The sequence below is a fragment of the Nuphar pumila genome, chromosome 8 (assembly GCF_984573655.1).
Source record: "Nuphar pumila chromosome 8, dmNupPumi1.hap1.1, whole genome shotgun sequence".
Classification (NCBI taxonomy): Eukaryota; Viridiplantae; Streptophyta; class Magnoliopsida; order Nymphaeales; family Nymphaeaceae; genus Nuphar; species Nuphar pumila.
Window position 1 is genome coordinate 125,247,266 of NC_143256.1, and position 23,367 is coordinate 125,270,632.

The 23,367-nt window shown below is 39.1% G+C and overlaps 2 protein-coding genes across 2 annotated transcripts; one reads left to right on the forward strand and one right to left on the reverse strand.

The window, feature by feature from the left end:
- Window positions 1-319: 319 nt before the first annotated feature.
- On the forward strand, window positions 320-12,060 carry LOC149830614 (protein LIFEGUARD 4-like). The gene is made up of 4 exons (XM_090015880.1): window positions 320-684; window positions 1,003-1,116; window positions 11,447-11,604; window positions 11,722-12,060. The coding sequence occupies exons 1-4, from the start codon at window positions 426-428 to the stop codon at window positions 11,926-11,928; spliced, it is 738 nt and encodes a 245-aa protein (XP_089872006.1). The 5' UTR covers window positions 320-425; the 3' UTR covers window positions 11,929-12,060.
- Window positions 12,061-17,922: 5,862 nt separating this feature from the next.
- LOC149830615 (VAN3-binding protein-like) lies at window positions 17,923-23,257 on the reverse strand. Its single transcript, XM_090015497.1, has 7 exons — window positions 22,898-23,257; window positions 21,348-21,461; window positions 19,697-20,069; window positions 18,606-18,818; window positions 18,399-18,448; window positions 18,239-18,296; window positions 17,923-18,134 (listed from the first exon to the last, which is right to left on the reverse strand). The coding sequence occupies exons 1-7, from the start codon at window positions 23,255-23,257 to the stop codon at window positions 17,923-17,925; spliced, it is 1,380 nt and encodes a 459-aa protein (XP_089871623.1).
- Between the last annotated feature and the right edge of the window lie 110 nt (window positions 23,258-23,367).

A 23,367-nucleotide genomic window follows, 5' to 3' on the forward strand; every position in this document is an offset into this window, starting at 1 on the left:
GTTTGGTATGAAATTTTCATAGAACATACTCTGGTCTATATACCAGCCGGGTCTCACGAATCCAACCTGAATAGTTAACCAAATCCCTTCTCTTATTACCAAACCTTCATTTTTAACGGATCCGATACGGGTCGAAACCGGATCGTAGCCCTATCCAGAAACATCTCGTAGTCCCTGCCTCCTTCCAGACGAAGAGATCCGACTGTCCAATCAACTCCACACGTGTCTCCTTCGCAGGAAGACACGTGCGAACATCCGAGCGAACCGTCGACCACCCGATGCTTTTAAGAACCTTCTCCCTCTTTCTTTCCCTTTGTTGCCTCTCGTGATTTCTTCCTTCTTTCCTTCCTTCTCCTCGAAGCCTTAATCCTAAAGTGCTTATTCGAACCGTGGTGGTTGATCTCTGAAAACCGAAGCCCGGAGATATGTGGAAATGGCAGAAACCGTACCGGAAAGACGGCGACGTCGAGGGTGGGACGGAGCCGCTCTACCCGATGATGCTCGAGAGCCCCGACCTGCGGTGGGCGTTCATCCGGAAGATCTACTCCATCCTCACCCTCCAGCTCCTCCTCACCGTCGCCGTCGCCGCCGTCGTCATCACCGTCCACCCGATCGCCACCTTCTTCGTCTCGACTCCCGGCGGCCTCGCCCTCTACATCGTCATCATCGTCATGCCCTTCCTCCGTGAGTCCCATTCCTTCCGATTCTCTCTTCCGCGAAGATCATTGTGTCTGTTTTCCCTTTTTCATTGAGATTTTAGTAAAAATTTTTAGTTTGTTTTTGTGTCTTTCCTTCAATTGTTTGTATTTTCTGTGAAAATTTTCAGTTTTCCGTTGGTTTCTCTTTTTTCTAGAGATTTAGTACTTTTTTTTAGTATTTTGTTTTCTCTATTTTTGAATTATCCGGGAAATTGATCGGTTTTTCCTTTCTTTTCTGACTGTTCTATGAAATTTCGATTTTTATGGTTTTTTACTGATTTTTTTTTTATTTTTTTTGTGGTAGTTTTGTTTCCTCTGTACTCCTATCATCAACGTCACCCGGTCAATCTCCTGCTTCTCGGTTTGTTTACGGTTTCCCTCAGCTTCATCGTCGGCTTGACGTGCGCCTTCACCAGCGGTAAGTGAATCCTTGTCTTTCTCTCCTTTTGAACTTTAATTTTGAGTCTTCATTTTGTGTGTTCTCGATCATTGTTGCTTGATTTCCATATAATTTGGGAATTTATGGTTGTGTTTTTTTTTCATCTTGCAAATTCCACATATGCTTGTTGTATAACTGTTGACAATTTGGATTTTATATATATATATATATATATATATTGTTCTTGGGAGATCACAAACAACAAGGAATCTAGTTCCTCTGCCCTTTGGACCCCCGTGATTTTGATTCTGTCGAGCTTTTGCCGTTGGAGATTGGTGTTTTTTATGTTGCTTTGTGAGAAACTGACCTTTTCTTTCCTTGTTAGGATTGATGTTCGATGTTGTGGAACCTCTGTCAATTACGCAGCCTGAATTCATCCTGTGTTGTCTGTTGTTTTTTATGATTTTTATGTTGGTCTGTGACAACAAGTGGTTTAGGAAGGCCCCCTTTCTTTTGGACCAATTCCTACTTTTTGTTGTGCTTTAGGAAATTTATATCTTTGGAGAGAACCCCAATTTTCTTCCAATAAAATTTTTTACTTCAATGTAGCACATTCCTGTAGTTCTTACATGAATTTGCATCGTTCAAGGCTGTAGTGATTCGATGGTTTTAGCAGACAATGACCTGGTTTTGGTGGACTTCATTTTTGAAATCCTAGTTATGCCTCTGATAGGTTTGTTATTGTCATTGGTAATTGTTGTTAAGTAAATAGATTTTGAAACCCCATGTCTCATCTATTCATGGTGCATTGTTTGTTATCGTTGCATAATGTTCCGTTTGCTGCCCGCATCTCTAGATGTTTAGTATCTCTATATTTAGGCTCTGGCATCCTAGTAAACTTTACTCGTAGCGTAAATGCCACTTTCTTTCAGTATCAACTTCGCTTTAAGATCATCGATTAAAGAATGTTTTCTCCCTTCTTTTGCTGGGTTATGATTGAAGCCCCAACGATTGGGTAGGCTTGGTAGCCACGCCTTAGGGATAATTTCAAAGACATCTTCGGATTTTGAAAAATATCATGATGCATTCATGATATTTTCAAAACATCACCAATTTTTGTTACTGAAAGGAAACTCCAAGACTAGGATGGGAAAAATATGTTTTATTTTCATTCATATTACACACGTAGCTGATACACTTTATACAATACACAGAGAAAACCAACGAACCGTAAAACATGGAGATGCTACGGTTATCACATTAGCGACAAACACGGAGATGATACAATTAACCACATTTGTGCATTTTGATGTTATCACATCCAAGGGTGATTTCCATCGTCTGGATATGATAAGGCTTCCTTATCAAAAATAGTTACCTCATAAGCACACATTTGCTTATGTGCACTTATCATATCCAGAGACTCTAGACTCTGGATATGATAAAGTCGTCCTTATCAGCCCCAACGGCTGGATAGGAACGGTTTTTAACACTCCTCCTAAGGTGGGGGCATGTGGGTTCAATAACCCCAACTTGCTCTTGAGTCGATGAAAAGGATAACGCGTCAGTGGTTTGGTGAAGATATCCGCGCATTGTGAAGCAGACGGAACAAATTGGGTACATAAGTCATCGAACTGGATTATGTCATGAATAACATTGGCAGTAATATGTAGGGCAACTTGATTATCACAATATAGCATCATGGGTTGTGAATGGCAAATGGCAAGATTAGTGAGTAGCGATTTTAGCCATGTTAATTCACAACACTTCATGGCTATGGCCGGATACTTTGCTTCTGTCAAGGACCGAGTAACTATGGTCTGCTTCTTCGTTTTCCATGAGATGGGACTTTCGCCAAGGAGGATGAAATAGCCTAATGTGGAGCGTCGGGTCATTGGGCAGTAGGCCCAATCTGAATCACAGTAACCGGTTAAATGAATCTTCGAAGAGGAAGAAGGGAGTATACTTTGGGTATTTTAACACATGGAGAGCTGCTTGCATATGGGGAACTCTGGGCTGATGCATGATTTGGATTAGAATATGTACGGAATAAACAATGTCAGGCATGGTGATGGTGAGATAGATGAGAGGCCGAACGAGTCGTCGATATGTGGTGGCATTGTGCTGAATGTCACTATGCTCATTGTCGAGTTTAGTATAGGGATTCATTGGTGTGGTTAGTGGTTTCACTCCAAGATAACCACTATCAGTGAGGATATCCAAAAGATATTTTCGTTGAGAGAGGAAAATACCCTGTCTGGACCGTGAAATGAAATGGGGATCTTCGAAACACGAGCTTAGATTCACAAGGGCAAGTGTCAAGAATGACACTAAAGCATAACCCTTAAAAAGGGTATAACTGAAAACAAAATAAAAATGAAAATGTATTCTTTATTGATATGAAAAACCAATTGCTTAAGAAGCATTGGAATTGAAATACAAGAGGTGCTGTCTGGAGAGGACTTGACTAGCAACCGTCATTCTAGTTCAAACTGAACTAGATGACATAAAGACAAAAAATAAAAATAAAGGAAAAAAATTACAGAAAAGAAAGAAATGAATAATGTATATATATATATATATATATATATATATATATATATATATATACAGTTTTACATTTTAACACTCCCCCTCAAACTTACGGTACAATGAGCGAAAGTTTGTCTAAGAGAAAGTGAAATCAAGGAGCAGCGAGAGGCTTTGTAAAAAAGTCTGCTAACTGATATTCTGAAGTGACATATGGCAGATCAATTAACTCGTGTAGATATTCCTCTCTGACGTAGTGATAATCCATTTGATGTGTTTGGTACGTTCGTGGAATGTTCTGTTACTGGCAATGTAGATCGCACTTTTGTTGTTATAACACATTTGTGAAGCCTTTGGTGCTTCAGCTCCCATGTCAACAAGCAGTCGTCAGAGCCAAACTACTTCCATGGTCGTGGTTGTCATGGCTCTATATTCAGCTTCGGTGGATAAGAGATACCTTCTGCTGCTTTTTACACCTCCACGAGATCAATGATTCCTCCAAAAAGACACAAAAGCTAGTGGTTGAGTGTCTGTTATTGGGATCACCTCCCTAATCAGCATCAGTATATGCAATTAAATCAAGAGAAGAGGAGGAAGATAAAAAAAGTCCTCGTGAAAGAGAGGACTTGATGTATCTGATAATACGCATGACTGCTCCCATATGAACAGAAGTAGGAGCATGTTGAAATTGACTTGCTGTGAGAACAACATGTGCTATATCTGGTTTGGTAATGGATAGATAGGAAAGTGTCCCGACAAGCTATCTGTAAGGAGTAGGGTCTGTAAGAAGTTCTCCATCATCAATCTTCATTTTAACATTAACAACTTCTGGAGTGTCAACTTTCTTATCATCAGTAGTACCAGACATGAAAACAATATCAAAAGCAAATTTAGTCTGAGATAATAAATATCCTTTAGGAGAATAAGCAACTTTAATGCCTAAAAAATATCTCAACAAGCCCAAATCAGTCATTTCAAAATGAGATTTCAGGAGTGTTTTGATTGTTTCAACTCCCTGTTTATCGCTTCCGGTGATGATCATATCATCCATATAGAGAAGAAGCATAATGATCCCTGCATCAGAATTCTTAATAAACAAAGCAATGTTAGTTAAACAGAATTGAAAACCAATATCAATCATAACACAACTAAACCTATCATACTAAGCATTTGGTGTTTGTTTAAGTCCATAAAGAGCTTTTTCTAAGCGAAGGACTTCCTTTAAGAATACTTAGACTAGGAGGGGTTCCATGTATACTTCTTCAACTAGCTTTCCATTTAAAAACGCATTTTTGACATCCATTTGAAAAATAGACCATTTTTTGATAGAAGCTAAGACAATTAAGGTTCAGACAGTTGTCATACGAGCCACCGGAGCAAAGGTTTCTTCATAATCAATCCCATATTCTTGGGCATAACCTTTGGCTACTAAACAGACTTTATATCTTTCAAGAGTGCCATCACTCTTGGTTTTAATTTTATAAATCCATCGACATCCTATAGTTTTCTTCCCTAGAGGAAGATCTTGAATATTCCATGTAAAAGCCTTTTCAAGTGCATCTAATTCAGCTTTCATGGCTTCTATCCATTTGATATCATTTTTTGCTTGAAAATATGTGGATGGTTCTTCATGAGTGAATTAATGCAATAACTGCCCTATATGTGGGTGAGAAAGACTCGTATGATACAAACTTTTCTGGAGGCCTCGAGACTCGGGATGATTGTCTAGTTGGAATGTTAGAAAATTTTTTAAGTGCACATGGAGGATTAGACTCTTGTCGCTTCGAATATTGAATACTTGTATCTCTATGAACTTCTTCATTTTCAACATTAAGATCAATAATCCTTTTATCATCTTTATTGATATAATACTTGTTTTATTTTTTGATCATCTTTTTATTTTTATTTTGTTTCCAGTTATACCCTTTTTAAGGGTTATACACTTGTTTTATTTTTAACACATTTGGATAGACTTTGATTATTTGGGGTCACATGAAAAGATGCATCAGAGTCAAGGAGCCAAGAAATTTTACCTAGATCAGAAAAAGATGAGGCTGCTGCACCGGTTGAAGCTTCAGATTTGGAAGATGCACCTTTGATGAGAGGCTGAAGAATCTCCATTAGTTGGGCCAGGGAAACTGGTGCATCCTGATCTTTATGCTCCGATCCAGCAATTGCAGCTCTTTTTTCTCTCAGCTCCTTAAGTTTGGGACATTGTGGCCTGTGGTGTCCTGGTTCATGACAGTGATGACAAATAACTTTTTTCTTATCATAGTCACCATTTTGTCGGTTAAAGTGAGGAGGCCTATATGATCAAACATGATTCTCTGGTCTAGACACGGCTAAAACAAAACCATTTTCAATTTTAAAGAACCTTTCTGGAGATGATTTTCTTTCATTGTTAACTCTTCAGTAGTTTCAACAATAGAAGGAAATTTTCCCCGGTGAAGTAGGGGCCGATTTAGTGGTTTCAAATTCCGGCCTTAATCCAGTGATAAACTGGTAAAAATGTCCAGCATCGAGTTGTTACTGACGAAGCTCGATGTCACTTTGGTTCTAAAAGGAAAAGTTCTTCCCAAAGTACGGACAACCTATTGTAATATTCACGAATAGTTTTGTCTCCTTGAGTCATCATTCGAACTTTTTCTTGGAGGTTGCACACGTGTGCAATATCTTTAAGGGAATATTCTTAAGGTATTCTCATGCCTTATCGGCGTGATCAAATTTGGCAAGACTTGAGCATTTTTTAATGTCAACGCTATTGATAAGCCATGACATTATCTTTGCATGAGATATTCTTCATTCTTTTCATTTTTTCTTGTATGAGGCAATAGTCTTGATTTTCTCTTCTTCCGATAGAGGGACCTTTTTATCTCTTTCCTTTTTAGTAAGAGATAGCTTAGGTTCTGAATCAGAACCATCCACAATCCCCCATAGGCCTTTTCCTCATATATGGTGTTTCATGATTGAAGCCCATGTTACATAGTTCATATCGCTTAGCTTCATAGGCATGATGGTGACTTTATCATTGTCATCCATCGATTACAAGAAGAGAAAGAATAAGGATAGAAGAGAAACAAGAAGGAAAATGAAAAAGAAAGAAGGAAGAAAACAATACAACAAGATGTGAAATCTTCCCCAATGAAGTGATAAAACACTTCTCTCCAAGTGGCGAATACTTTTGCAAACGGGCACAAAAACCGAGGAAGCTTTTCCTCAAGATTTAGTACTTACGCGGCTCTGATACCATGAAATGAAATGGGGATCTTCGAAACACGAGCTTAGATTCACAACGGCAAGTGTCAAGAATGACACTAAAGCATAACCCTTAAAAAGGGTATAACTGGAAACAAAATAAAAATAAAAATAAAAATAAAAATGTATTCTTTATTGATATGAATTAAGAAGCATTGGAATTGAAATACAAGAGGGGTTTCACCCCTTTATGTACACAGCTGAAAGAGGACTCGACTCTATTTAGAGCTGTTGGAATGTGGCAGTCCAACAACTCTATTGCTAGTCAAGTCTGAACAGGACTTGACTAGCAACAGTCATTCTAGTTCAAACTGAACTAGATGACATAAAGACAAAAAATAAAGGAAAAAAATTACAGAAAAGAAAGAAATGAAAAATGTATTTATATATATAATAATATAATATTATTATTATATATATATGTACAGTTTTACATTTTAACAGACTGTGCCACCTCAAGTCTCATAAAGTATTTTATCTTCCCAAGATCCTTAATGCGGAATAAATTTTTCAAGGTTGCTTTGAGATTCTCAATATATGCAATATCATTTTCGGCGATAATGATATCATTGTCATAAACAACGATGAACATGCGGCCGACTAGAGTGTTTCTGAAGAATAATGAGTAGTCTACCTTTGACTATGTAAAACCAATATTTGTAAGGGTTGAAAACTTTGCAAACCAATTGCGTGAAGATTGCTTGAGTCCATAAATGGACTTGTTTAAGCGACAAGCTTTCGGCTCTCCCCGACTCAAAAATCTTGGATGAAGACTCATATATACTTTCTCTTCTAAGTTACCATGTAGGAATGTATTGTTGACATCAAATTAGTAGCTCATTGAAAAATGGCAACAAGGGTAAGAAGACAACTTATAGTAACAAGTTTAGCAACTAGTGCAAAAGTCTTGTTGTAGTCAAGCCCTTCAATCTGAGTGTAACCTTTCGCGACTAAACGTACCTTATATCGCTCGATGGATCCATTTGAACGATACTTGACTTTATAAACCCATTTGCAGTCGATAGACTTTTTATCAACAGGCAAGGGAACAAGTGACCAAGTGTTATTAGCTTCTAATACCTGAATCTCAACTGACATCGCTTCTTTCCACTTAGTATCTTGAGCCGCTTGAAGGAAAGATCTAGGTTCAATAGTTTGGGTGATGGCTGCTAAGAAGGCTTTGTGAGTTTGTGAAAAGTTATCATAAGATAATAAATGAGTGAGAGGATACAACGTTCTTTTGGACGTGTCCATCTCGGATTAAGGGGCTTGTACGGTGGTGTAGTATCTATAATCTTTGAGATACCCAGGTTGAGATCTTGGCCTAGTCGAATGCCTTGGGTTCAGATCTGAATCGTTATGTGACTCTTGGATTGGATTATGAGATGAGTCTTGCACAAGGGCTTGGTCAGGTAGCACGATGTTGTTGGGATCTGAAGTTGGTGAGGCGTCATGGTGTCAGTTAACAAAATTTGTTTACCATTGGGTGCTTGAGATATCAGAAATTGGTATAGGTAAAATCACACCCCCATCATCTTCTGGTGTATCAAATTTTTTTTTGAAGAGAAAAATAATTTTATGAAAAATTACATCCTTACTAGTGAAAATAGTTTGATTGTCAAGATCATATACTCGATAAGCATTTTGGCCATGAGGATGTCCAATGAATACTCATCGTTTTGCACGAGTGTCAATCTTATGCGAATGATTGAATGTTATGGGCATAATATAAACATCCGAAAATACGTAAATGCTTGTAACTAGGATTTTTGCCAAAAAAAACTCATAAGGAGTTTTACCAAGTAGGGCTTTGGTGGGAACTCGTTTAAGTAAATCTGCAGCCGTGAGAATGCATTCTCCCCATAATTCTATGGGAAGATTACCTTGGAATCGATGGGCATGTGCTATATTCAAGATATCACGATGCTTGCATTTTACCACTCCATTCTGTTGGGGTGTGTAGATGCAACTATGTTGATGTACTAAAGACTACATGTTGTATTTGAGTATCAAATTGGGTTTTGATCATAAAAAAAAAATCTTTCATAAGTTGCAAGGTTTATTTCATTAGGTAAACCCAAGTACTTCTAAAAAAAGCGTTTGGGCGGCTAAGGCTATCTTACTTGTATTCTCAAGAATGTAGAGGCCATTTCACCTTCTACCCATTTTAATCGTCAGTTTCGAGATATGATCCTGCAATAAACAACGTCATTGTCAAATGTCGCTATGCAATCCAGATTAGGTTGAATTTAAATTCAGGGATATGTATGACATTTGAAAAACTTATTTTACAAGATATGGTGGCATTTTTTTCAATGTAAGAGATATGAATTAGGATCCCATTTGGAAGGTTAACAAGGGGGCAAAATGCTGGTATTGGTGAGATGAGATTACAGAGAAATCCGGTCATATGTTCGGTTGCACCGGTGTCAAGAATCCATTATTGCTAAAAAGAGATGACGACAGTGAAGTTCAAAACATTACCTGCCAAATGCACTTGTGGATTTACTCGATTACCTTGATTGATAAAAGTAAAGAATTGTTCAACCCAATCCTTGGTAAATGACGGGTTTGGTGTGGATTCATTGACTAAGCTTGTATGAACCAAGGATTTTTTGCTTTGCATTGGGTATTTCATCACTCGTTTTTAATTGATTTATGCTCCTTTCATTTTGCCGATTAGGAAAACCGTGTAAGTGAAAACATTTAGCCTTGATGCGACCAACTTTTTCACAGTGATCGCAGTGCGGTCGAGACCGGCCCTGACATGATTTTTCTTGTGTCTTGACTGTCACAACAAGAGGGGTTTCAATCATAGCATTAGGAGCGGTGCACATGTCATGTTGTCGCTCTTCCTGCATGACTAGAGAATAACCCTTCGATATTGTTGGGGGCAGTTGCATGAGAAGGACTTGACTACGAATAGTGCCATAGTTGTCATTCAGTCCCATTAGAAACTGGATGAGACAATCCAATTGTTGACGATCGTGCACGGTCTTCATGGCACCGCAAATGCATTCAAGAAGGGGGGCGTGTGAATCAAGTTCGTCCCATAGGCCCTTCAGTTTTTTTATGTAATCTGCCATTGAAGATAACACTTCTCGATAAATCTTTATGAATAGCATTCTGAATCCAAGAGAGGACCATATTGTTACACATCTCCCTGGCGGCTACCATTTTTTGTGGGTCTGCAGGTTTCGTGATGGTGCCATTGACGAAGCCCATCTTGTTTTTGGCACTGAGCGCCATATACATCTCTCGCTTCTACATCGAATAATTTTCTCCCGTAAGAACTTGCGATACAAGCAATACTCCTGGATTATCAGGATGATGTATATAGAAGGGATTGAGATCTGCTGCATCTTCATCCTTTTGCAATTGATCACTAGAAGCCAGGAATGACGAGCTTAAAGAAACGGATTCGGCCTCTGCTTTGATGGTTCTAATACCATGAAAAAAATTCCAAGACTAGGATGGGAAAAATGTTTTATTTTCATTCATATTACACACGTAGCTTATACACTTTATACAATACACAGAAAACCAACGAACTGTAAAACGTGAAGATGATACTGTTATCACATTAGCGACAAATGTGGAGATGATACGGTTAACCACATTTGCGCATTTTGATGTTATCACATCCAGAGATGATTTCCATCGTCTGGATATGATAAGGCTTCCTTATCAGAAACAGTTACCTCATAATGTGACCTTATCATATCCAGCGACTCTGGATATGATAAGGTCTTCCTTATCAGCCCCAACGGCTGGATAAGAACGGTTTCTAACACTATGGTACTGATTCATTTGTTTGGTTAACTTGCTATAATTGATGGCTGTTTTGTTTTTCAACGTAAAGTTCTTCATCTGGTTCTTGGGGCTCATACCTTTGCTCCTCTGTTTCCAAATGATCCTATTTTGAAATGCAATGTTTGTCCGACTTGGCATCTCAAAGTTGTGAAAATTTGATTGCTTCTGGGAACTTTAGTTTGAGTACCATAATTTTGTAACTAGTTGATACCGGAGTCTACTATTGGAAGTCCAAAAGAAGCTAGGAGAACAAGCTTTCAGTGGTTGGGTGACAAAATTCAAATCTCTGTGGTTTTAGGTTGTGTTTTTCTTGAAATATGATTGAGAACTATCTTCTTATGACCCAACTTATTGTTAGAACCATATTCACATATGTTATTCTGGTTTTTCTCGGCAAGGGAACAATTCGTCAGATGTAATTATTTTGGGGACAAAAGATTTTGTGCACAAAAAACTTGAAAACATGGTTGGTACCTGATCCATGGGCATGGTAAGGCATTCCATCAAACCATAATTCTGTGGTAGTTTTCACAACTTTCTTCTATAGTCTAGTACTATGATCTCCACATGTAGAGCTTAGACTAGATTCTACAGGTTTCTTCTAGTCGAGCAATGTGTTTTTCATATTTTTAACTTTAGAATGCCTACCCTTATAATGGCAGAACATGCTAATTTTGGTTTGCGTTACTCTTTTCTGCCTCCCTAACATTGATCTTTTAATTTGTCTGCCCATTTTTATTTTAATATCGCTGTACCCTTGCTGTTGGATCAGGCAAGGTCATCCTGGAAGCTGCAATCCTGACAGCCGTGGTGGTTGTGAGCTTGACTCTCTACACATTCTGGGCGGCAAGACGAGGCAGTGACTTCGAATTTCTCAGGCCATTCCTCTTCGGCTCATTGTTGGTGCTTATTGTCTTTGGCTTCATCCAGGTAAAAATCTGCAACTAAAGATATCGCTCACACACTGTCATTAGTTACTATCCTTATGCTTTCTCTCTTGTCTAAAGATCGCCTGAACCATGGTTCTGACTGTGTTTGTTTCATCAGGTCTTCTTCCCATTGGGACGGATCACCACGATGATCTATGGTGCGTTAGCGGCGATCATCTTCTGCGGGTACATAATCTATGACACAGACAACCTCATCAAGCGATACAGCTATGACGAGTACATCTGGGCAGCTGTCTCTCTGTATCTGGACATCATCAACCTCTTCGTCGCTCTGCTCACATTGTTCCGAGCGTCTGATAGTTGAAGAATGTAAATCCCTATTACAACCGAAAATTATCTGCGATTTTTCTCTTGTTGATGATGTGAGATCATGCCTAAGAGAAGAATGTAATTAGCATTATGGATTCAATTATTGACGGAGGCAAACGTTGTAGATTTACGTCGGTGCGGACCCTGAGTATATATATATATATATATATATATATATATATATATATATATATATATATATATATATATATATATATATATAGAGAGAGAGAGAGAGAGAGAGAGAGAGAGAGAGAGAGAGAGAGGAATAAGGGTTAGTTGTATGCTGAAGATATTCAAGTACCCGACGAGCGAAACGTGAGCTTGCTGACTACACCCAAAATGCCACTAATGAGGCCAAAGGGTTTGGCGTAGTGGGATGCGGCCTAGGGGCGTCACCTGCATAAGCCGAAGTTTGGTGACTTTCTGAGATCGGTCAAGGGGTAAGCTCTCAGAGTTTTACGCAGATAGGCTGAGTCAGCACGGTTAGGTCTATGTGCCTGGCGTGGTTTCTCCGAGTAAAAATTTAAAAAATGCAACGAGTTACTCCGAGTAAAAATAAAAAAAAATGCAAAGAATGTGATTCTTTTTACTTCTATTAGATGATAGTGCCACTTTCCTAGCCAGTTATATGGGTGCATTAGCATGGACTGGGAACCTAGCCCCACTAGTCTTGATTGGAGAAAAATGCCAGAAACAAACGAGGAAAACATGTAGAAGCAAATTCAGGTATAAGAAAAAGTAATTTATTTGGTTTCTTGAAGAAACAAATTTAAGCATCTTTCTATATAAAAAGTATTATGATAAATATGTAAACCTTAAGGACTGTTTGATAATTAGTAAGGATCCTCTCATCCAAGCACAATGAATGTTGTTAGCATAGTTGCCAGACACAGGTACTGTACGGGTACACAAGGCCCTCAAAAGTTTCGGGTATGATTTTATCGAAACTTCTCTAAAAATTTGGGTATGAGTTTCAAATAGGCATTAATACAAAGTTTCGATACATGGTATCCTTGATAATAGTACGAGTTTCTAACGAAGTTGATATGAATATTTGATAAGTATATCTCATTATTTACCTCGTAAGAATAATTACATTATATATGTTAAGATAAAAAGAAAATATCACATAATTTTACCATGTGTAGCTATCGCAATGCACCAATATCTCATAATATATGTAAAAATGTTTTAAAATAATAACTCAATAAAGAAAAAACATAGAACAATCTTAAGCTAATATGGTTAATGATGCAAGGGCAGACTTTTGCAAGAATTTGTGAAAAGTGTATGCAACTATGATATCTTGCATGTCTTCTCAAATTTCAACTGTGAGATAAATATAAAAAGTGCAAAAATCAAGTGCAGATTATAGAAAAACAAATAACCTCCCATGACAGCCTTAATGGAAGTGATAGAAGCCTACTGATGGTTTTCTTTCTTTTTTTTAAAAAAAGAAAATGTTGGGAATTTTACCTCAATATCTATAGATCACTGAATAAAAAATAATAATAATCACCCCAAAGGGGTAGCCAATCATGTATCTTATTTTCCCGGCACAAATAATTAACATGATGAAGCAATAAAAGAATATAACCCACAACCATTAATGGCATCCCCATAAGATACATTCACAATATTAAAGAAAGAAACAAAAGGCTTTATGGAATGATATCTTCCACATCCCTCCAAAGCAGTTGAAATTGAAAAGCACCACTTTCTATGAATGAAACCACAAATGAGACCAGGTTTGGTACTGGTTTCTTATATTCTTAGGAGGGACTGGTTTCTTATATTCTTAGGGACAAACCTTTTTGAAACTGGTTATGGTGTTTTTAAAACTACCTTCATACCAGGTATTGGTGTGCCTGAAATGAGATACACAAGGCAAAATAGAGTTTCTATGCAACTATGGTTATTGGTAGCCTATTGGAATACACTTGAGGCACAAATATGATTTAGGGAAAGTTTTTATGTTAAAATAGCTAGAAAAGATATGCATATAACATTTTTACATAAAAATATTGATTAATTCTGATTATGTTACAAAGATGAAGTTTTCTAAACAAACCTAATTGTTCATTGCAATTTCCTCACACCACGTGCACGATAAGTTTTGCAGCAAAAGCAGTATGTATAGATTTCATGTGATTTAATTAATTTATAATTTTTGGGTGATTTAAATTGTTTAAAACAAAAACTATAATAATATAGTTTTTATTTTACATAATTAGTTGAATGAAAAAAGGGATGGAGCAGTATCTGAGAGTGCTGAATTTTTTGTGAAGACATGAACTCGGAATCCTGAAACTGCCAAGGTAATTGTAAGCCATATTAGTCTTCGTTACATGTTTTTAGTTAATTTTTTCCTCACATGCTATAAGCATTGACAAAATCCTCGTAATTGTAGGTTCAAATGGAAGAAAGGCTGTCTTATTAAGTAGGTTTCCAGGATGTGTTAGGCCCTAATGACATCTACTCATAAGTAGGGGTGTCAATGGGTCTGGTAACCAGACCCTACCCGGATCAAACCCTATAGGGTCATGGTATGGTGATAAATAATAAGACCCAATTACGACTCGGGTGCTGACCCAAAGATCCAATTAATACATGGATCCGGGTATAGTTTGTGAAATTTTATACCAAACCTGGGCCCAACCTGAATTCTGATTAAGACCCGCAAATTTTCAATGCAAAATGATAAAAAATATTATTTTACGGGGTATGGTCCGGGTCTGGTTCATGTAGTTTTTATCAGGTCCGGCTATGGTTTCTCTTATAGTGAAGCCGATTAGACTCGGGCTCGGACCTGATACCATACCCGAAAGTCGAGCCCAAGTCTGGTTCTACCTGGGTCTGAACCAAACCCAACCCGACCCGACCCGTTGACACCCCTACTCATAAGTCATGAGAAAGAATAAGCACTGGCATGTGCATATGCTTGAGTTAGGTCAGACTCCTCCTGAACTATGGGGAACTAAAACAAACCAAAATGAAGCTATGCAATTGGTTGCTGAAACTAACCAAAGGGTTGTGATTAGGGGTGTCAACGGGCCTGGTTTACCCGGACCCGACCCGAACCAGACCCTATAGGGTTTGGGTATGGTGACATATAAGAAGACCCGATTAATACCTGGGTTTGGACCCGAAGGTCTGACTAATACATGGACCCGGGTATAGTTTGTGAAATTTTAGAGGCAGGCCATGTAAGGCAGGGTGATCATGGGGCCCCACCCATGGTTTTCCTCGCTTTGGTGAGGGTTCCTCGTCATAGAAAAAATGTATGGTAAAAAAAATATCAACAAATAGTGGCATTTTATAATGCAACTAATGTAGTGCCATGTAGGTCATTAAAAATATACAGTGCAATCATTAAGTCCCACTATTGATGATTAGGTGCAATGCAAGTATATAGTGGCATCTATAAAATCACACTAAAATCTGTCCATAGAGTGGCAATTATGATTGCCACCATATTTAACAACATTGCCGCTGTGTCTATAGTGATATGAACTGTAGCGGCAAATAAAGAATTACCAGTGCACAGAGTGGCAAGTTTGGTGATCTTTAGAGGCAATTTTTATTGCCACTAAAGATCACATTCCTTTAATGAGGGATGTAAAACCATGGGGTTTGGGTTAGATATCCGATCAAATAATAATCCAATTAGTTAGATTCGAATATCATTTGATTCATAACATGTGATTCAGTGTGCAACATTTTTCAAACGAACGAATATAATGTCAGGACCTAACTTTGATCTGGATCTATATCCAAACACATTTTTCAAAAGATTGAACATAGTGTTGGGTCAAGTTTGATCCAATCCATGCCTATTCATGGTTTTATAGCTTGGGGCCTGTAGCTAGGCGTGTAAATGGGTCAAATATAACCGAAATTATTAAACTTGTTTGACAATTATTCAAGTTAAAAGTTGAAACTGCAAGACCTGATTAATAGATAGATTCGTGTCCACTTTAAAATTTACAAATCAAACCTAAGATCCAATTAAGCTCAAGTGTTATATATATAAAAAAAAACTGCAATTTTATTTTAAATACTGTTTCTAGTATCCACAGTAAACAATTGTGACTTAATCTTTGCTAATTTTGGGAATGGTGGCCCCTTTATATATAGATATAGATAGATTGGTGGGGGTGACTCATGGGTGGCTAGAACCTAATGATATCAGTCTTTATTAGAATGAATATGTTTGAAGTGTTTGACCTGCTGACGAGCCAAGCCTCAACACCCTTTGTTTGGCTCTTTTTACCAAAAATCTTTTTGAGAATGATGCTGAGACTGACCCAAGGGGTTTGGTATAGTGGGATGGGTTACAGGCCATTTGATGGGCAACCTAGGTTCAAATCCCATGGGCATCACCCTCCTACCTAAGCCGAAGCTTGACGACTTTCTGGGGTGGAAGGGTAAGCCCTCGGAGTTTTATACTGAGAGGACAGCGACCGTAAGTACTGCAGGCTGAGGCAGAGCGGCTAGGTCTCTGTGCCTGGGATGGTTTCTCCGAGCAAAAATGAAAAAAAAGAGAATGATGAGATATTGTGTTAGTGTTGCTAACACTATTCCCAATGCAGTGCCTTGGCAGCAGCACTACTCTAAACAAAGGAAAACCAGAATCCGCAGAGCACCTCCAGTTCAAGGCTTCCAAACAGAGCCTTATTTGTGAGTGAGCTGAAAATGGGGAAAATGTTGAATGAGTGGATGAAGGGTTGGGCCGCTTGGCAACTCCCCCTCTATTTTCCCGAAGCCAACTGTCATCACCGGATCAAAAGTGGATCTTTTTGTTATATTATTAACTCTCATCATTTCCCCTCTTCCTGCCTTTATTTTTTTTTTCAGATAATTGAGGAAAACCACCTCACTCGCTCATGCAGCATGAGTTTCGAATTCATGACATCCATTGGGCTTGGTGACTTTCTCAGTCACCCCTGCCAGGTGTTCAGAATTTTGTTTTTTGATAAGCAAGCTGGGGTTAGGCAGACTCGTACCAGTTCACATGGAATGTTTCAATGTTGTCAGGATTGGTGGGTATCAGCCGATACGTATCCTATCCGCAGAAAATCAATAGGCTTCACCCTTGAATCAGCTATTATTTAATAAATATAAAAAATACCTAAAATTATTTTTTAATATTATTTTAATGAATTTAACATGTGTCACGTTCTGATTGACATGTAATATTTTTTAGTTATTTTTTTGGCCGATTCAGAATGATTCACTTGACCTGAATCGTTGGCCAAACGATACAGGGCCGATACCGATACTGACAACATTGGAACGTTCACAATCCCCTCCGAACATACGAGAGGAGCCCTCTTAGCCTCTTGGGTGTTCCACAGAAAATGTAATAATCTCGGGAATTTGGATGTGGATGGAAGAACACTGAAGCTCTTAATTTTTATGTGATAGTATTCATAACAACAAAGTTGCAAGCTTTTCTGGATTCTTGAAATTTCAGAGATCTAAAACTTGCTGGGTGCTTGGCAGAGCACGCGTGCAAAACTTTATTCAATAATTGTATTGCTTCTTGGTGTGTCATTTGAACAGAGAACTCAATCCAACGGCTAATTGGCATTTTGGGGATTCTGAAAAATAAACAGAATGGAAGTTCTGCTTGATTATCCATGATTTTTAACAGTAAAGGGCAGAGGAATCTAGTCTTTGCTTTTTTGACCATTCCAATGTCGAGTGAAGGGTCGCTTTTTTTTTGTTGTAAAAGAGGGTGACAACTTGGCAAAACACAGAATTTCTCTCTTACACTTTTTGTACACAACTGGTACAGACCAAAAAGAAAAAAGAAGCCACTGAATTACAATTTTACAGAACAAAGTAGAGCCACCATTAAAGACCACAATGTACCTTCCTTTTCCCTTTTACTTTATAAAGATGAACAAGAAAATCTATGAAGTGGGCCGTGGAGGATCCTATGAAATCCTCATAGAACAGGAGGTTTTCATTGGTCGGGCCGTCACCCCGGTCGTTTCTTCTTCTCTCCGGCAATGTTGAGCAGCCTTGACACCCCTTTAGTCCAGATCTCGTATTCCTTTTGAGTCCTGCACTCGAATTCGATCACTCCACGAGCTGCTGTTCTCAGTCCAAAGTATCGCCGATGCTCGCTGCCTTCGAGCAAGTGCCTCCCTGGCCATGCTTGAACATCCTTCCAAACATCCAGTACTACATCTGGAATCATGATATGATATAGCTATTAGCACTTTGTAAAGTAATTTTACTTGCAATAGCTGAACTGTCAAGAATAGTATAGAGAAACGAGATGATGGTATTACTCTTTTTCTTCTTGGTGATTGTTCCTGCTACATGCCTACTTTTCATCTTAAGAATCACCTAAATCCACATGCATTTGCAGGCATAAAGTCACAATCATGGTCACAAAGCAAAAACTTTAAAGAAAAATGAAAAAATGGAAGAAAATGTGGAAAAAAATACCTGCCCCACTTTGTTGATATAAACAGAGACTAGCTTCCAGTGAAGGTCACCTGCATCAGTAACATTTCCAAAATCAGATGGACAACAATATTACTATACATATAGAACTTGAAAGACAGTTCCTCAGACTCATATGGTCCTAAATTCTTTCAAAAACAGTTGTAGGTTGGTCGAATTGTGAATTATTGCAAGTGATAGAACTCTTACCCTTCCTAGTGCGTTTGAGGAGTTCCCCTCCTCTTGCCAGCAATTCTTGAGAGCAAACACCAAAGAAATTGTCCTCAGGTGCAGGCTCCTCGTTGAAGGAAGAATAATGGTTGTTATGGTTTTTGTTCATCCCTTTCTCGACCGGTATAACTGCTGCTATGTTCCACACGTCCTTGAGAGCTCTTGCCTTTAGAGTTGCTACCCCACGCAAAGCTGCACCATTTGAAAGAGCTGATTAAAATTTCCTTCAAACTTATTAGAACAAACAGACCAGATGAAACCAACATGAATTTTGTTTGTTTCAGCAAAAACTCACAATAATCAGTATTCTTCCATGGTCCAGTCAAGTTTCATTTTGAAGCCTGGGTCTAAGCAGCCCATTTTTTCTATTTGGGTAGTAGTGTAGCAAACAGCCATTCCACTACCTAACTCAAGGAAGCTGCTTATGAATTTCAAGCATTCACTGCAGCCTTCAGAAATGGACCATCATGAGAATATGCAGAAGACTGAAACCCCCACAGATAAGGTTGAGTTGAATACAACACACCAGTATCATTGTCTAGTTCTTCAAGTTAATCAAGTCTATGTGAAGATATTCACCCCGTTCCGCAGTCCATATAATTGTAACAACAGCATTGAGTCTAAGGCCATGGCTATCAGTTGTCTCATCAAGATTTATCCAATCATGCATGCTACTTGGTCATCCATATCCATACAACATGAATCACTGACTTCTAGGTAGCACTGGCACGCTTTCTTTGGTCACAGGTGGAGTAAGTAATCACAGCTGTGGTTGTTGGTCACAAGGTCAGCCTTGTGACCAACTTTCAAAGAATTTAAGGAAGAAGCATTCTCAAGTGAGAATTATAACCACAGCTTGCACTTTCTCATGTTTCACTAAACTTGAGAGGGTGTTGTGATTTGCAATCACAGGAAGCAGAAAAAATCCACGTTCATTATTAAACCAAGGAAGTCTTCTGCTGTTGAATCTCAACAGAGCTGAGTCCTAGGCCAAGACCCTGGCCTATTGCAAGCATGATCCTATCATATGAAAAATAAGGACACTCTAAGTGAAGGAAACAGTGTGTGACCTGTAGCGGCCGCAGCGGTTAATGTCATAATATCACTGGCATTTCTGACGTTAACGGCTGAATTGATCACGGATGTCAGGTGTTCTCGCTCAGCACCCAACAACTCTGCAGCCTCGACACATTGTGCTGCTACTAGAGTGGCTGCAGATGCGACAGCTGTATCGGTCCTAGATTGTTCATCTTTGGAGGAAGCAGCAGTTGCTGCTGCAATTGCAGCTATGGCTGCTGCTACGCATGCAACAGACACAGCAGCATGAACCTGGGCATTGTGTGTTCGAGCCTCTTCTTTCTTCTTCTCTCTCATGTCTTTCAGCCACCTCCCCACTGTCTTCCCTCTGTAGTGTGCTTGTACTGTGTTGCTCAGCCGGCAGAACTGCAATTGAAATAAACACATTACATTGTCTCAGCAAGACTCACAGTCAATCTTAAACGCTAAATTTTGCAGATTCTTAGCTGAGTCTAGGCTAGGTGAGTGTGTAACAAAATAACATTTGAGAAGGACTTCAAGACTCAGATCAAAGAAAGACGAAGGATCCCATGATACAGGTCCTTAGCATCATGCTCTTTACGGATGCAGCTTGAACTAGTTTGTGCTTCCAAGATACAGGTATAATCCAACTTAATTAACCAGCAGATGATTTAGTTGTCTAACGGAAAGTAAACCAGCATGCTTAGTCGGGCTTGGCGTGGCTCGAAAAAGAATGTAACCAAGTTCATAACTGTATAACATTTTTCCAGCACAGAATTAGAACCAATGTTGTCAAAATCGATTTCTGAACAGAATCAGTTTTCAAAGATTCATAGAATCAGCCAATTTAGTCTCAAATAGAATTGAGCTGAACCTGTCAATTTAATTTTTTAATTCAAAGAACATGAAAAATATAAAAAATCCAAAAAAATAAAAGAAGGGCCAATTCAACCCCGATTTTGCTGATTCATGGTTGAATCAGCTGATTTTTTAGTAGGACCCAACAATTTGGGGCCGATTCTATTCGACTCCACTCTGATAACATTGATTAGAACTCCCGAACCCAAGTCATGTACTAAACCAAGTAGATTCCTGCAGGGACCAACTGAGCCTAATCACAATTCATGGGCTCAAAACCATTGTTTGGAGCTCAGAGTGTCCAACAGAGTCCAGGTAGACCAATGAATTGAACTCAACTATATGCAACCCCACTGAGTCAATTGACCTAGCCGAGCATGCACCATGAAAAAATATTCATGACTCCATACGAACCGAGTCAGGGGCCAAAATCCCACCTTTTCTATATATATTCAAACATCCAAATTCCAAAGTTGGTGGAAGAAGAAAGGCAGTAGAACAGAGGAATGGGAGTGAGGTTACTGTAGTTTTTTGTCAACATTGGTTTATGGGTAAAATTGTATACAGGAAGCGGGGAAGAACAATAGTCCTGGAACTTCTGGACAAACAAACAGGGGACTAGAAAGAAAGAGAGAAGGGTACCGCGGGTTTCGTGCGGGAAGACGCGAATAGGATAGTTGTGTACGACAATTCACTGCACGAGAATCCAAAAATACAGAATCTTGTAAAATTAATGGGTGGGTCAGAGTGTTTCGGAATTGCCAAAAGAGAACAAGTAAATATTTTCCTGTTTAACGAATGTAGAGAGAGAGAGAGAGAGCAAACCTTAAGATCGTCCATCTCGGATGGGGAAAGAGGAGGGCTGTCGGTGAGGGACCCACCGTTCAAGGGCCCGCTGCTGTGGGAGAGCCTCCCTGAGGTTCGAGGGGATACGTCCTGCTGCATGAAGAGTTACAGGAGAGGGTTACTCCTTCAACAGTAGGATTGGCAAAAATCAGGGTCCTTCACACAATAACACCAAATCGAAAAAGCAGAGAGAGAGAGAGATAATTCTGAAGATTGGGACCGCTCTCTTTCTTTTTGGGTGATGGGAGTAAAGGAGGTGGATGAAGCAGAAAGAGATAAAAATAAATCATGATCCAACTAAAGGAAACAACCAAATAATAGCAAGGCAGGGGACCCATCTTATATATATATAGTAATGAGCTATCATAAAATACTTTAAAACTATATGAGAACTGAACATATAAGGTCCCATTTCTCCTTCGGCTCCATAGTTTTGAAGTATTTTATGTAGGGCATATATATCTACATATATATAAGAGAATTGAACATATTAGGCCCATTTCTCGTTCTGCCTTATAGGTTTTAAGTATTTTATGATGAATCTGAACTGTTATATGTGTTTAGTTAGCATGCTTGATTTATTGAGAATCTATTATTAGATCATGTTTTTTCGACTAAAAAATATGTTTTTTTGAGCCGAGAAAAACTTGTACCTTGCCATTGATTTTGGAAACCTGTATAAAGTCAGATTTCGGCGATCTAACAGCCGGTTTCCACTAAACAACGGTGTTAGTCGTGAGAAAAATACTAAAAACTACGATTTTTAAAAGGGCTTAACAAGACCTAACGAAAAAGAAAAAGGAGCCTAAGGAACGCATTACTTATATATAGAGAGAGACAGAGAGAGAACATAAAAAGTGAAAAGGGACAAACTTAAGAAAAAAACTGTTCTCAGCTCATAAACTGATAAAAGCACTCGAATACGGAGGGAAAAAGAAGCACATAAGAACAAAAAAGAACACCATGTTCAATTCCAAAACCCCATTTATTTCACACTTTCCCATGAGAAAGCATTCAAGTGTACACCAGAAAAAAAACGCAAAACAGGACACCAATCTCAATAAAAAAACTCAGCTTCCAGATTCCCTCTTTAATTCCATTTCATACAAGATACAGCCGGCAGTATCACCACACACACACTAAAACCCAGAAAATGAAGAGAAAAACCTTCACACAAACCAAAGAACTCCAGCTCCTCATTTATTCTCGCCTTCTCTTCCTTGTTACAACACCCACTAAAAAACAAAGCCATTCCAAACTCCCCCATGGTAAAGAAGAAGAAGAATAAAATACGTTCACCATTTCTCCCAATAAGACAAGAATTACTCAAGGAAACCTAAAGGCAAGAAGAAGAAGATCAAGGAAAGCAAATAAAACTTAAAATAACACTGCCACCAACATGCTCAACACCATCAAAGCATCAATCAACACACCAACATAAGAAAATGGCAGCGAGTTAAGAGACAGAAAGAGTTTCTAGTGATAAAAGAGTCCTCCCTTCCTACAAGGAGAGGAAAGTAGTTACTCACAGACTGAGACATGATCCTTTCGAGGACGAGCTGGGAGGTGACGGAGGAGGCGAAGGAGAACGGGTTTCCGGCGGCGACGGCCGGAGAGGGGTTCTCCAATTCCCCGGCGATATCCTCGGGGATGGCGGCGGTGCTCTGCTTGGGCTTGGGAAGGGTGGAGGATGGGCAGCAGACGGCCTTGGATGCCTCCAACGCCGACACGCTCCACGACCTCGCCAGGAATTCCATGGGCTCCGTCGGACCCTCCGGAGGCTCGAAGGCCGCCGGCCTCGAGCTCTCCGGCGGGGTGGTGGAGGCATAAGAGGCGGAGGAGGAGGTGGAAGAGATCGACATGGTGGTGGCGGTGGTGGTTTCTCCCATTGAAAGGCCACGGTAGGGAGGGAGGAGTAGGGGGCATGCATTTATATTTTATAGATGGGTGGTAGAAAGAGAAACAAGAGAGAGAGAAAGGTGGCTTTTTTGTAAATAGG